We start from the raw sequence: 13,972 nt of genomic DNA, 5'->3' as shown, positions 1-13,972 counted from the left end.
TCTGCTGGTCTGCCAACCGCCCACGCTGCTGTCTCCCCTCCCAATCCCGGCTGACCCCGCCCCTCCTGGCCTCCCCACCACAGCCTGACCCCTGGCTCAGCTGCCCCCACAGCTGAGGGGAGGGGCTCGGGGGGGCCCCCTGACTCCTGGGTCCCTGCTGTGCTGGGGCCTGGAGAACCGGAGTCCCATAAGGGCTGAGACTGGGATTCCTAAATGTTTGGAGAGTAGGAGGTGGGCCTGGACTCCAGGGTCCCCGTGGGCTGGTTGTGGTGAGGGGACCGGGTCATTGGCAACCGGCATGGAGGTAGCTTGGATCTTGGAAGGGGTCAGAGGCTCAGACTTCTGGGCACCTGGGAAAGAGTGAACTAGGAGTCAGAACTCCTGCGTTGTGAAAGGAGCTGGGAGCTCGGAAGCTTGGCATTCAGTGGATGGGTCCAGGTCCTGCAGGGAGGAGGGCGTGGCCCTGGATCCCGGATCCCGGCTGGAGGAAGGTCAAGTGGCCAGGGCCAGATGTTCGCCTCAGATCCGGGTGAGACCGAGGATGTTCTAGACCGAGGAGGAGACGTGGTTCTGGGATGTACTTTGAGGAGCAGAATTATGGACCAGGTCGGGGAGGTGGGGCAGGGAATTAGGAGTGTCTCCCTGGGCCTGGAACTTGTGGCAGGAGACCTCCCATGTGGTTGATGGATGCTACCCAGCCAGAATTTCCGTTTGTGTCACAGCAGAGCTTTTGTACGACTTTGAAGCAGGTGAAAAGCAGGTGTGGAGCCTTGTGCCTGAGGCTGGGAGGGGGTCTGAGTTTTTGGATTAGTACCCACTCAGCGCATTTGTTGAGCACCTACCGTGTGCCAGGAACTGAGAAGAAAGCAGTTAAGAAAAGCCAAGTGCTGCCTTCGGGGCGCTGACATTCTTCTCCTTTGCAATGAATCTCATCTGCATTGCAAATTCTTCTCATTTGCAATGAACCTAGACTCTGCTGTGACCACCTCAGGGCACGTGACTTCATTCCCAAGCCTCAGTTTTCACATCTGTGAAATGGAAACAATAATATTCTCCCACACCGGGGAGGATGTGAAGGTGCGAGAGCCTAGACTGGAGCCTGCTGGTTAAATTCGGGAGGGAAGGCGTTTGCCTGTAGCACGAGTTGAGCGAGCTCACTGCCCGCTGAAGCTGTTCACGCGTTTGATTGACAGCTCACCGGTTTCCGGGCGTAGCTACGCTCGGAAACACCGCCGTGACGTCACAAAGCGCGGAGTTTCCGCGAGAATTCCAACCCTATTTTCCCTTCCCTCACGTCTGCGTTTCGAAACCCCGCCTCTCCTTGCGACGTCATCACGTCCGGCCGCGTTAGACTATAAAAGTGTTGCGGGCGGCGTCAGCGGTAATTGGATCAGCTCCCGGTTGTTGATTATATGCTCCGTCTTGCGCGACCCCGCGGCCCTTTGTCGCGACAGCGCTTGCTGTCTTGAGTAACCTGAATCCCCGAGCCCGACGCCGGAGGGCGAGATGAACGCGCTGGCCTCCCGAGCCGTCGGGACCTGCGATCGCTTGTGGAAGACCGAGCCGGCGCTCCTGCCCCCGGGCTGACGCGCAGCCCCGAGCCGGTGAGTGAAGGGGTCCGAACGCCTGGGCCCCGAGGGGCCTGGGGCCTGGGGATCAGACTCCTGGTCGGTAATGAGGAGGGAGCCTGGGCTTCTGGGTACCCAGACAGGCGGGTTCGAAGCCGGGACTCCCGGGTCCTGAGGAAGGAGGGCCTGGGAGCTTGAACTCCAGTGTCTGGGGAGGCGGGGGACTGGGACAGACTCCAGAGGTCGGACTTAAGAAGGAAAAGGGATTGGGAGCCTGGAGTTGCCGACTCTAACGGAGGAGGGGTCCGGGTGTCAGATTCTTGGGTCCCCAGTGAAGGAACCATATGGGAGTCGGAATTTTTGAGTCTCGGAGGGAGGCGGGTGAAGTGGGCCTGATTTGTCAATCCTCGGGAGGATGGGAGAACGGGGGACTAGGACTTTGTCCCCACGGGAAGCAAGCAGAGGACCTGCCTTCTCAGTTCTCGGGACTGGGACTTGTGGGGCTGAGGGAAGATGGGGCTGGGGGCTTGGACTTTTGGGTCTAAGGAAGGAAAGAACTAGGGCCCCAGACTCCTGGTGTTCAGAGAAAAGAGAGGTGGGAACCAAGGCGTAAAGATGGGAGCGGCTGGGATCAGAAAAGAATGTGGGCGGGGACTCTGGCGTTGCTATTTGTGTTACTATGCCCTTTGCTATGACTCAGGAGTCATCCCCTGATGCTCTCCCATAAATGGCTTCTAAACTTTATTCTTTTTTTCTCTCCCTTTTCCGCAGCCCAGACTGATGGCCCCAGGCCAAGCGCCCCATCACCCCTCCCCCTGGAGGGATGCCCACCCCTTCTTCCTCCTGTCTCCGCTGATGGGCCTTCTCAGCTGGGCCTGGAGCCACCTGAGGGGCCCAGGATCTCCAGAGCCCTGGCTGGCGGAGGCAGTAACGAGTGCACATCGGGCACAAGCTGGCTTGGAGGGCGTAACTAAGGCTTCTCTGGCCACCCACCATGCCCCCTGGGGCAGGCGCCCTCAAGAGGAGGGTGGAGACCCTGGAGCCGCTGAGGAGGATAGAGAAGCATCGTGGGGGGCCTGCCCTGACTGGAAAGCCAACACTTCTCCTCTTGAAGCCTGGGGACTTTCAGATGATGAAGGCGAGGAGGAAGCCACCGAGGTCCCTAGAGAGCAGGGAAGTGAGTTTATAGATGGCCGGCCTGCTCTCAGGTCCCCCAGCCTTCTGATAAGAACCTTGCAAGACGACCCTCCGAGGGAGGAGGAATCTGCGGAAGGAGGAGTTGCTGAAGATAAAGAAGTGGTCACATTCTCTTTTCCTCCGTTCCACTGGGAGTGTTGTCCAGGGGTGGAGGAGGAGAAGGAGGGAGACTCTATAAACAAAGAAAGTCCCAGAACATCCACTTGCCCCTTATCTCCAGGATCCAAACCCAGGGCTTGGGTGGATTGCTCATGGGAGGAGGAGAATCAAGCCACAGAGGAAGAAAGAAGAGAGAGTAGAGAAGCCACGAAGACCTCCGTATCCCCCTCAACTGCAGGCTCCCAGCCCAGGCCCTGGGAGCGTTGTTCAGGAGCCGAGTCCGAAGAGGAGGATGACGAAAAGGCTGAGCGAGGAGAAGCTGACCCAGAGCCACTCTCTTCAGTTCTAGCCCAGAGGCCCCTGCTCAGGACGAGGCAGCATCAACCCAGTAAGATCACAGAGGAAGAAGACGAAGAGCAAGATGAATTCAGTGATTCAGGAGCAGCTGAGGAAGAGGGAGAAGCTGAGGGTCCCTCGTCCATCCCCTCTACGAGTGCCTTCCTCAGGGCCTGGGTGTATCGGCCAGGAGAGGACACAGAGGAGGAGGAGGAGGAAGATGAACTCAGTGATTCAGGAGCAGCTGAGGAAGAGGGAGAAGCTAAGGGTCCCTCTTCCATCCCCTCTACAAGTGCCTTCCTCAGGGCCTGGGTGTATCGGCCAGGAGAGGACACGGAGGAGGAAGAGGAAGAGGAGGAAGATGAACTCAGTGATTCAGGAGCAGCTGAGGAAGAGGGAGAAGCTAAGGGTCCCTCGTCCATCCCCTCTACAAGTGCCTTCCTCAGGGCCTGGGTGTATCGGCCAGGAGAGGACACAGAGGAGGAGGAGGAGGAAGAGGAGGAAGATGAACTCAGTGATTCAGGAGCAGCTGAGGAAGAGGGAGAAGCTGAGGGTCCCTCTTCCATCCCTCCCACAAGTGCCTTCCTGAGGGCCTGGGTGTATCGGCCAGGAGAGGACACAGAGGAGGAGGAAGAGAATGAGGATGAAGATGACTCAGAAGCAGCTGTCTCAGGGCCAAGTCCCTCCCTTCAGGCCCAGAGTGCCCTTCTCCGACCTGGAGAGGAGACAGAGGGAGGGGAAGCTGCTGAGGAGTGGGGAGAAGCTGAGCCCAGCCCCTTCCGAGTGGCCATCTATCTGCCTGGAGAGAAGGCACCACCTCCCTGGACTCCTCCTCGGCTGCCCCTCCGACTGCAAAGGCGGCTCAAGTCCACAGAAACCCCCACCCGGGATCTGGAGCCTGAGACCCCGCTAAAGGCCAGAAAGGTGGGTGCTGAGGACTCAGATTCTTGAGTCTTAGGAAGGAGGGCGATGGGAGCTGGAACTCCTGGGTCTGGGCGATGAAGGGCTGGAGGCCCCAGTTCTTGGGTCCCCCGTGTGTTGCAGAGGGTTGCATGTGCATTCTGTTGGGAGGGCTCTGTTCACTGTAGTGCAATCCTTTGCAAGAGGCCGGGCCCCTGTGGGAGAAGGGAGCAGCTGTGGCTCATGTCAGCCCCAGGGACTCCACCTCCACCTCAGTGAGTCAGATGGAGGATCCGGTGGCAGGCAGGTGACTAGCCAGATAGAAGCATTTTTGTGTAACTAATTTTTGTTTGGTTCTCTATCTCTCTCTCTCTCCGCCCCCTCTCCCCTCTCCTGTGGCCGTGTGTATCTTGCGTCTCCCGGTCCTGCCGTCTGTGCCGGTCCGTCTCCAGGTGTGCTTCTCTGAGAAAGTCACCATCCATTTCCTGGTCGTCTGGGCGGGACCAGCCCAGGCTGCCCGCCGGGGTCCCTGGGAGCAGCTCGCCCGGGATCGCAGCCGCTTTGCCCACCGCATCGCCCGGGCCCAAGAGGAGCTGGGCCCCTGCCTCACCCCTGCTGCCCGGGCGAGGGCCTGGGCACGCCTCAGGAACCCTCCTGCTTCTCTGGCCACCATACCTGCTGCTACCCATGCCTTCCAGACGTCCTCCATCCAGGCCATGCCCTTGAGCCATGCTGTGGCCTCTCCCTCCCCTCCTTATGTGTCTATATCTCCTTGCCTGGACCTCAGTGGGAGGCGTGGCTAAGATCATGTGGTTTGCATGTTATTAACTATTTATTTTTTTTAAGTGTTGGTTAATATAAGGAATAAAGCCTTTTGATTTGTAGTGAGCAATGTCACTGTGTATATCTAAACTGACAGTAGCCACTGCTCGTGGGTCCCCAAAGTAGTTGACGGGAATAGCATAAAGGGGAGTGCCTCAAAGGTAGGATAAACTACATTTCCCATCATCCCTCGAATTTGCCTCTTCCAGTCCTGAAGCTTCTTTGGAACTAAGGGCTGGTGGGTTTTGTAGTTTTTCTTTGGCTTCCACCGAAATTTTATTAAACTTGGGACAGTTATCTCCCTAAGGGGGCTGAGCTAGACTCACTGATCCCTAAAAAAAGGTTAAGCTCCAGTTTTCTGTGCCTCCCTGGAATATAAAGACCCATCCTCCTACTGGTCTTTCGATGTTGGGTTCCTCGAGGTTTTCAGCTGCCTGATTTCACATTTATAAGCCCGGTGTCTACAGACCCCATTTTCTTATCTCCTAAAGCCTGGCTAACAATTGCACATACCTTATGGGACTGTAGGGCCCCAAACGAGTTCACATTTAAAACAGTGCTTGTCAAATAACATTCTCTAAGTGTTCGCTAGTATTGTAATTATTCTCTCTCACTCATACATGTCTTCAAATACCCATCCAAGTTTATGGCTCCAGCTCAGAACTCTTCTCTGACCTCCTAAGATCTGTGCAGCAATTCAAACAAGAGTGGCCCAAATGTCCTGCACTCTGTCCATTGCTTCCCGTCTCCCACTACCCTATCCTTCCATTTTCCCAAACGAACCAAGCCCCCTTCCACCTTAAGACCTCTGTAGGAGCTGTGCCTTCTGCCTGATGTTGCCATCCCTCACCCCGCTAGCTCAGCTAGTTCCTGGTGATTCTTCAGATGTAGGATCAAAATCACTTTTTTAGACATGCCTTGCTCTGACCCAGCCGACTGGTGCCTCCATGTGCTTTTCTCCTTAGAGCCGACTAGCATTCTGACTTTTTGTTGAGACCCATCTCCCATGATCCCCTGTGAGTCCCACAAGAGCAGATGCTTGTTGAACAGCCCGATCCCTAGAGGACAGGACTGGGCACCCAGGCAGCGTCTAATAAGGGTTGGTTATGAGTAAGCTGGTGCAAAAGAAGGCATGCTGGGGCCCTGTCTCCAAATGAGCAGGCACGGAAGCTGATGAGAGTATAGTATTTCATTCAATTACTCACACGCCAGCTTCCCGTCGAAACTGGATAAGCAAATGGCGAAGGCTTGGAGCGGGCAAAGCGGGAAGCGGAAGTCCATGGTGAACGTGTCCGGCGCTACGCGGCCGAACTGGAGCACCAAGTAATCCGCTGAGGAGGAAGTCAGGAACCTTATTTCCGCGCTGCGCGCCTCTGAGCTACGAGAACTACAACTCCCATGAGGCTGTGCGGCGCCCTGACTAAGCCTGGAAACCTTCTGAGTTCCTGACAGGCTTCCCAACAGCGTGGAGTCGGCCCGGCCTAGGAAAACGCTCAAGTGCTGATGGGAGAAGTAGTTCCCGTCCCCGCTCATACCGCCCCCCCCCCCCCCCCCCCCCCGCCCCCCCGCATGCCCAGGTAAACCGGTTCCTAGGAGCTCACGGTCATCCGGATGCACGATCTGGAAGTTCTTGACCGAGGCCCGAGTGACTCGACCATGAAAATCGAGCACGTAGGCGCCGCTCTCGTCGCTCCACGATGGGGCTTTGTTTTGCAGCAGGACCAGCCCCCGGCTGGCGCCTCGCTGGAGACGACTCAGTAGCGACTCCTGTTCCTAGAGGGCAAAGTAGGGGGCGTGGTTGACCTACCACCAATTGGTTTTTTTCCTCCGGACTCAGAATTTTGAGTCCCTAGTCTCTCCTTCCTGAGACACGCAAGTTTGATAAAGTCCTCCCGGCTTCACATGTGACCTTCTGCAACCCATCGGCCCCCTCCTCCCTTAGGATGTAGGGCCGGTCCCCCAGCCCTTCCTCTCCCACTGACCCAGAGATTTTCAGCATTAGCTCACTCACATTTTGTGGCTGGATGCTAATTCTCTGGTTCTGGGCGTCGATTCCTGGAATGATCACAGTCATTTTCCGGGGCCCTCGGAATCCCAAGACGTTTGTCTCCTGGAGGTATTATGCTCCAGTTGGCCTGGTTCTTTCTCCCTCCCCACCGTCCTGCTCCATTCACTCTCGTCTTCCAGACACTCACATAGCACACAGCCCCCAGCTCCTCCCTGATCCGAGCAGTTTCCGGGATGACATTCTTCTTTTCGGGATTCACCCCATTGTTGAAGATAGTGAACTTGGTGCCAAAGACATTGGATCTGCTCCAGGAGAGGAGTGGCCAGAATAAAAATAATAATTGTTACCGTTTTCTTGTACGCTAAGTGCTTAAGTGTCATCTCATCAACTCTTCCCATCAATCCTCTACATAAGACTCATGTTCTGTGTTCCAGGTATCCATGGTCCCAGCCCCCTCTCTTTGGTGAGCCTTGATTTTTAGCCTCCTGCCTTGACCCTTTAGGAATGCTCTTCCCTCTAGGATGCAAGAACTCACACATCCTAGCCCTCTTCTCCCACAGGAATTTGGAGTCCTAGCACCTTGCCTCCCAAGAAGTCAAATGTCTTAAATGCCAGCCTCTGCTCCAAAGCCTTCAGTTCTTTTATTCCCAATCACCCTGGAGCGACAATCTGAAGAACTACAAAACCCATCAGTCCCTAACAGAAAAGGCCCTAGAGCAGGAAGAACTTGTGCTCTAAGCCCTGCTGGGAAATGTAGTTCAATTGTCTCCTTTTTTCCCTAGGCCCCCTGTCACGTGTTGCTCACACACATCAGGGCTCTGCCCACCTGACTTTGCCCACAAAGTTGTCCCCATCCCGAGACAGGTCTGTGGGGTCCAGGGAGATGAGATAATTAGAGGTTTTGCTCCTTTTCCTCTTGCGCCCAGCCAGAAGGAAGTGCTGTGGATGGGAGGAACAGCCCATCAGAATGGATTTCTGGTATCTGGCTAGGGCTAGGGGTCCAAAGACAAGGAAACACCATGTCCCCACGACAGAGGAAAGGGTAATGGAGCAATAAGCGTCCCAAGGCTTGCTCAGAGACGCGGTTCTCACTGAGGGAGGTCATCAGCTGGGTCCTGAAGGGGAGCTTCACATCTTAATGGCTCCCCCTCATTCCTTCCGCCACCAGGTCCAGGGTCAGGGCTAAGCCCAGGCAGGGCCTGGCTTTGGAGAATAGGGAGGACCCTCACTCGGAACACTGCAGCAGGACTATCGGTAGGCGTTTCTTCCGGGAAAAGCAGGGCTGGCACTGAGTAGGGAAAACACCTCCTTCTGGGAGGGATAGAGTACCCTGAGGAGAGGGGGCCACACAGGGAATGGAATGGCCAGATTGAAAGGGGCGTGGCTTGGCCTGGATGGGAAATCCACGAGGGGCGGGGCCTGGTTCCTGAGGGGCAGGGCTTATCCCAGGATTGGGTGGGGCCTGACAGCAAAGAAGCCTCAGTGAAGGGGCCAGACTCGGACCTACAAAGATGGGGCCAACACCTCCAGAGGATCTGTGAGGGCTGAGGTTTCCGATCCTGAGAGGGCATGGCCTGACTTTGAGAAAGGCGGGCCCGCCTTGAGAGTGGACAGGATTTGGTTATGGAATGGGTAGGGCCTATGCCACTGGGCTTTATCAGAGAAGGAGCTTAGTTCTGTGAAGGGCAGGGCTTGGCACCGGAGTTGACAGGTCCTGGCTCAAGGACGAGCAGGGCCTGGATTCATGTAAGTCTTGACCTTGCTCCGAAAGGGGCGGGACTTGCCCCTGGGAGGTGGGACTTGCTCCTGAGGCTGCCAGACCGCACCTTCCAGCCGTCAGCCGCCTCCAGGTAGAGGTAGTAGATAGGGAACATGCCCTTGTCTACACCACGCTTGTCGCGGCTGATGCGACACTGCACCGTGCGGCCGCGCAGCGCTGGCCGCAGCACATACGCTTCCATGTCCTCGCCCAACCGAGGGCCTGGGGCGCGGGGAGGCGAGCGGGACGAGCTCCCCACATTGCTGCTGCCAGCGTCGCCCTTGCTTTCCGGGGCCTCGGACATTTCCTCGTCGGCCACCCCTGGAGAGTTCCTCGCTGTAGACTCCGACTCCTCTTCCTTCTCTTCCACATCTTCGCCCTAGCCCACGCGCCAAATTTAAGTTGAGGGACGGCAGAGAAGTCCCGCCCCCTCAGCCTTGCTAACTACTGATTGGCCATCCCAGTTCAGGGTGACGCCCTCTCTCGACCAAGTTTTCTGCCTATTGGCCAAACATCCCGGCCAACTGCTGATTGGTCAATCCTTTCAAGGGGCCCACCCAGCCGAGCACGCATCATCTGTTGATTGGCCAGCAACATTAGCTTCCCCTCTGCAGCCACACCCACTCCATCTACCGATTGGAGAATGCTTTTGAAAGCACTGCCCATTCAACTAAAACCAGCGTTGATTTGGTCTGGGTAACATATAATAGGACCCAGATCTACTGGACTGAAAGTGTGTTTCTCACTTTCATCAATACCATAGTGAGTGGCGCCTGGCCCTTCTGTTTCACCCTCTCCAAAGCGTACTGCCTTTTGGTAAACTGGATTTGCATGTATATGCTCACATTTTTCAAATTGTGAGTAGATTGACTTCATAAATGATACACACACAAAGCCTCTGCTAGCCCAATCATAACACCCATCTGCCAGTAAAAAGGGCCTCTGACTGGACTGCAGAATTTTAGCCCCACTCTTTCTAAAGTCCAAGGTTGACCCTCCTCCTCCAATATCCTCACTGGCTGGGCCACATCCCACCTTGCTGGAAGCCAAGTCACCACGTCCCCCGTAACCATCCATTCTAGGATTTGGTTCCGGACTGAGCGTCTCGTATTCATCTCCAACATCCCGAGATTCGCTCTCCTCTTCTGCACTCGCCCCTAAGGGGTGGAAGAAGCCAGAAGGCTGAGCTCAGGACACCTGGGTTCCAGGAGCTTGGGAGAAGGTCACCAGTGTTAGCTAGAGAAGGCCAGAACTCCCGGGTTTCCACCCCTACTTAATACTCGTCGCCCTCACTTGCCAGATCCACCTCCTCCCCCACGTGCACGGGGTTTACACGGGCTGAAAAGTCTCTGACTGCCCTGGGTAAGGACAGGGAGGAGTTAGCGTCCTGCCTTTCCCTTGTCCCAAAGAGAGCATCAGAGAGACCGGGGAAATAAAATGAGAGGGTGGAGTGGAGTGTGAAGTGATCATTAAAGAGCCCTGTTATTGAAATCGTTGGTCATGTCGTGAGAATAAAAGGAAATGTCATTACAGTGGAATACTACTAAGAAATAAAAAGAATTAAGTACTGATAATGCCACAACAGAGATGAACTTTAAAAACATGGTTAGGAAAAGAAGCCAATCACAAAAGATCATATCCTGTATGATTCTATTTATATGAAATGTCCAGAACAGGCAAATCTAAAGAGGCAGAAAGTAGATCAGTGGTTGCCTGGGCTGGGAGAAATGGCGCGGAGGGAGGGGAAGGGCGCAGAGATCGCTCAAAGGTACTGGTTTCTTTGGGGGTGGTGACAATATTCTAAAATTGTGGTGACGGTTGCACGTCTCTGTGAATATACTAAAAACTATGGAACTGTAAACTTGAAATGAGAATTGTATGGTATATGAACTGTGTCTCAACAAAGCTTTTACAAAGAAGGGGAAGGACTTGCTACATGGCCCAGGGGGCCAAATTTCACCCAATGTCCCCCAAATTACCAGATCGTTGGAGGGCTGGCCAACCCCTGCGTCGAGTCCCCGGAGGCTCTTTATAAGGAGGGGGAAAGGCAGGAACATCCTCCACGGAGACTTCCTCCAACTCCAGATCGGAACTTTCTGGCAGCCAGGATAGGGAGGGGGACTGGAGACGGGGATTTTTGAGTACCAGGGAGGAAAGGGCTGGAGATTCAGATTCCTGGGTGTTGGAGGAGGAGGTTCAGGACCTGGACTCCTTGATGTGGGGAATGACGGGGCCTGCGGGGGCCTGGACTCCTGGGTCCTTTAGAAATCAAGTACTGAGGTTCCAGATTCCTGGGTTCTAATGGGAATGGAGTTCTAGGGTATAGGCCGTCCAAGGACTTGAGAATACCTGCTTCTGTCGGCGGCACCAGGGGACCGCGCTCACCGCTGCCATCTCCACTGCAGCTCACGGTGCTCAGGTCACTGTGGGCACCAGAGCGCGGATGTGTCCTGGGCACGTTCCTCTGGAGGAAAGGGTTCCCGAGGCCTAGGAAAATGTGCCGCGAGGCTCCTTAACACGATGTACAAATTCTGGTCCTCTGCGAAGAAGATGCGCCTCCTCACTGGGCTCCCAGACGTCGCCCGGGATTGCCCACCCAAACCCCCAAGACCCACGCAGAACCCAAACTCCATCCTGAGACGCAAACAAGCACAGCCCTACCGCTAAATTGTTTTTGACTCCGTTCGTAAACAGTCCCACACAGGGTTCTCAGTCTCTCCAGGACTTTGTCTCTAAATTACCCAGGCCCTGCCCCCGCCACCCCCTCCCCCGCTCTGCCAATTTCAGCCCTCGGGTTCTTCCAGGCCCCGCCCCCACACTCTCTGGGCGGTCCCCGGCTCTCCCAGGCCACGCCCCCGGGCTCCCTAGACCCCGCCCCCGCACTATCTGGGCGGTCCCCGGCTCTCCCAGGCCACGCCCCCCGGCTCCCTAGACCCCCCCCCCCCCCCGGGCTCTCTGGGCGGTCCAGGGCTCCCCCAAGCTCCGCCCCTAAGCTCTAACAAGCCCAATCACGGGCTTCTCTCGGGCCCCAGCCTCTCGTTGCACCACGCCCTGCTCCCCGTGTTCTCCCTGGCTCCGCCCCGGAACTCTCACAGGTCCCGCCCCAGGGCCCCCACCTGTCGCGCCCTCGGGCTCTTCTGAGCCCCACTCCCGCGCTCTATCAAATCCCCGCCCCGGGGCTCCGCCCCTCTGAGCCCTTTAGGCCCTGCCCCCATGTTCCCACAGACCTTCCCTCCAGGCCTACGCTCCTGCCAGACCCTAGGAACCCTTCCTCACCGCTGTCACCCCAGAGGCGTTCCTCTCGCCACCGCAGTCGCCCCTGCCGCAGGGAAGTGTCAGAATTGGCCTGAACCATGAGGGGCTCTTGGCGCTTCCGTCGCTGCTTCTTCTCAAACAGCCGCCGCTGCGGGAGCAGGAAAGGAGTGTGTGGGGGCCAGGAACCGACCGAAGACAGGGGTGAAAGGGGCCCGGAGCAAGGGGGGGCCTGCATCCGTGGGAGAGGTCCAGGAGTCCAGGCCCTCAATCCTTCAGGTCCTCCTTCCTCAGATCCAGGAGTCCTGGCACCCAGTCTCCTCCTCCCCCAGGACCTAGGACTCCTGCCCTCCAGAACCCTTGCTCCTTAGAAATTGTGGAGTCTCATCATCAAGCTTTGTTTCTTTTCTTTTTTCTTTTTCTTTTTTGCTGAGGAAGATTTACCCTAAGCTAACATCAGTTGACAATTTTCCTCTTTTTGCTTGAGGAAGATTGGCCCTGAGCGAACATCTGTGCCAATCTTCCTCTATTTTGTATGTGAGTCACCACCACAGCATGGCTGACAATTGGTGTAAGTCTGTGTCGGGGAACTGAATCCGGGCCACCAAAGTGGAGCACACTGAACTTAACCCCTAGGCCATGGGGCTGGCCCAAAGTTTGTTTCTTTAGGATCTCGAATTCCTATTTTCTCAGTTCCCAATTGCAGAACTTGAGGCTTCAAGAGAGCCAATGAAGGCCAGGAGTCCCAGAGCGAGTCATGCGGATGGGGCCCCTGGGAGTTATGGAAGATGGAAACGTGGGCAGTAGCAGGATTCCTGGGCATACTACCTGCTGTTCCAGCTTCTGCAGCCTCATGGCAGCAAGCTCATCCTCCAGGACCCTGAGAGAGATGCAGGCTCATGGTGACAGCAAGCAGGGCACCTTGTTGCCCCAAAGCTCCTCCCTCCCCTCCTTCCCCCTGCCCAATTTAGGGTTCTGAGCACTCCTGAGGTCACAGAAGGGGCAGAACTGGAGTCTACTCCACCAGGTCTGAAGCTTTCTCCCTGCACTGGCTCGTCTAGAATCCAAGAGTCAGAGATCCCGGGCCCCTCCTGTCTCAGGACTCAGGAGGCCAAGCCCCCTGCCCCTCCTCTTTCAGACCCATGAGTCTTCATCCATAGCTCCCTCCCTTTAGGTAGGACCCAGAGGTCCAGGCCCCCAGCCCCTTCCTGCAAGGCTGATGGTGCTGAACCTGCCAACACCGTTATGAGGCCAGAGCTGAGTGGGTGTGGGCAGAATCCGACTCTGGGTTCCCGGTTGCACCCCCGTCTCCACCCCTGCCCATCCCGTGTCCCCACTCACTCTTTTTTCCAAGTGTCATTCTCCTGAGACATTCTGGAGAAGCAAGAACGGGGAGTCAGGACCCCACCCAACATCCCAATAGACTCTGCCCTCCAACACCTGATCCCAGGCTGTACATTTTCTCCAGGACCCAGGCAGCCTGGATTGCAGCTTTCATCACTATCAGGGGTCCAGGAGTCCAGTTCTCTCTTCCCCAAATACCTCTCTCCTACACCCAAGCCTGGGAACTCAGGACCCCAAACACCCAACTCCAGTGACCCCAGACCCCCAGCACCCACCTTCCCGGAATCCAGGAGACCCCCTCTTCTCCTCTCGTGCCTAGAGAAGCTTTTCACGTTCACGCCTCAATGCCTTGCCTCCCTGGCCAATTTCTAAACATACCCAACCCTCTCTTTGGAAGCGGGGAATTTAATCTCTGAGAAATAAGCAAGGGAAGAAAGACAGGTCAGAGGGAAAGGGGAATTCCCACTGGGACCTGCCTTAATCCCCTCCCTCCTGGCCCCCCAAGCTTTACTTCCAACAAAGCAATGACCCCTGGCCTCTGCGGCAACCGGGCAACGGGGCTCCGGGGATTCTGAATTGGAAGGGCAAGCAGGTGTTCCTTAAAGGGACCCAAGAGAGGCCGCATCGCAGGCTCGCTCTAAACCACTCCCTTATGTAAGAAACTTATAAGGTGACCTGTGCCTATTG

At 56.1% G+C, this 13,972-nt stretch overlaps 2 protein-coding genes across 4 annotated transcripts; one reads left to right on the top strand and one right to left on the bottom strand.

The window, feature by feature from the left end:
* Positions 1–1,382: 1,382 nt before the first annotated feature.
* Positions 1,383–4,984, top strand: PPP1R15A (protein phosphatase 1 regulatory subunit 15A). Its single transcript, XM_046683624.1, has 3 exons — positions 1,383–1,604; positions 2,340–4,124; positions 4,553–4,984. Exons 2-3 carry the CDS (start codon positions 2,349–2,351, stop codon positions 4,901–4,903), a joined length of 2,127 nt encoding a protein of 708 aa, XP_046539580.1. The 5' UTR covers positions 1,383–1,604; positions 2,340–2,348; the 3' UTR covers positions 4,904–4,984.
* A 131-nt stretch (positions 4,985–5,115) lies between these two features.
* Positions 5,116–13,314, bottom strand: TULP2 (TUB like protein 2). 3 transcript variants are annotated; one of them, XM_046683627.1, is made up of 12 exons: positions 13,283–13,314; positions 12,770–12,821; positions 11,966–12,092; positions 11,039–11,176; positions 10,669–10,785; positions 9,725–9,846; positions 8,757–9,068; positions 7,757–7,869; positions 7,118–7,232; positions 6,934–7,032; positions 6,524–6,695; positions 5,116–6,253 (listed from the first exon to the last, which is right to left on the bottom strand). In XM_046683627.1, exons 1-12 carry the CDS (start codon positions 13,312–13,314, stop codon positions 6,120–6,122), a joined length of 1,533 nt encoding a protein of 510 aa, XP_046539583.1. In that variant the 3' UTR covers positions 5,116–6,119. The 3 variants fall into 3 exon arrangements, with proteins under 3 accessions (XP_046539583.1, XP_046539581.1, XP_046539582.1); XM_046683625.1 differs by lacking the exons at positions 11,966–12,092; positions 12,770–12,821; positions 13,283–13,314 and adding an exon at positions 11,351–11,426 and having other exon boundaries at positions 10,669–10,864; XM_046683626.1 differs by lacking the exons at positions 11,966–12,092; positions 12,770–12,821; positions 13,283–13,314 and having other exon boundaries at positions 10,669–10,810; positions 11,039–11,238.
* Between the last annotated feature and the right edge of the window lie 658 nt (positions 13,315–13,972).

The sequence above is a fragment of the Equus quagga genome, chromosome 13 (assembly GCF_021613505.1).
Source record: "Equus quagga isolate Etosha38 chromosome 13, UCLA_HA_Equagga_1.0, whole genome shotgun sequence".
Lineage (NCBI taxonomy): Eukaryota > Metazoa > Chordata > Mammalia > Perissodactyla > Equidae > Equus > Equus quagga.
This window is presented reverse-complemented; position numbering and strand designations above follow the sequence as displayed.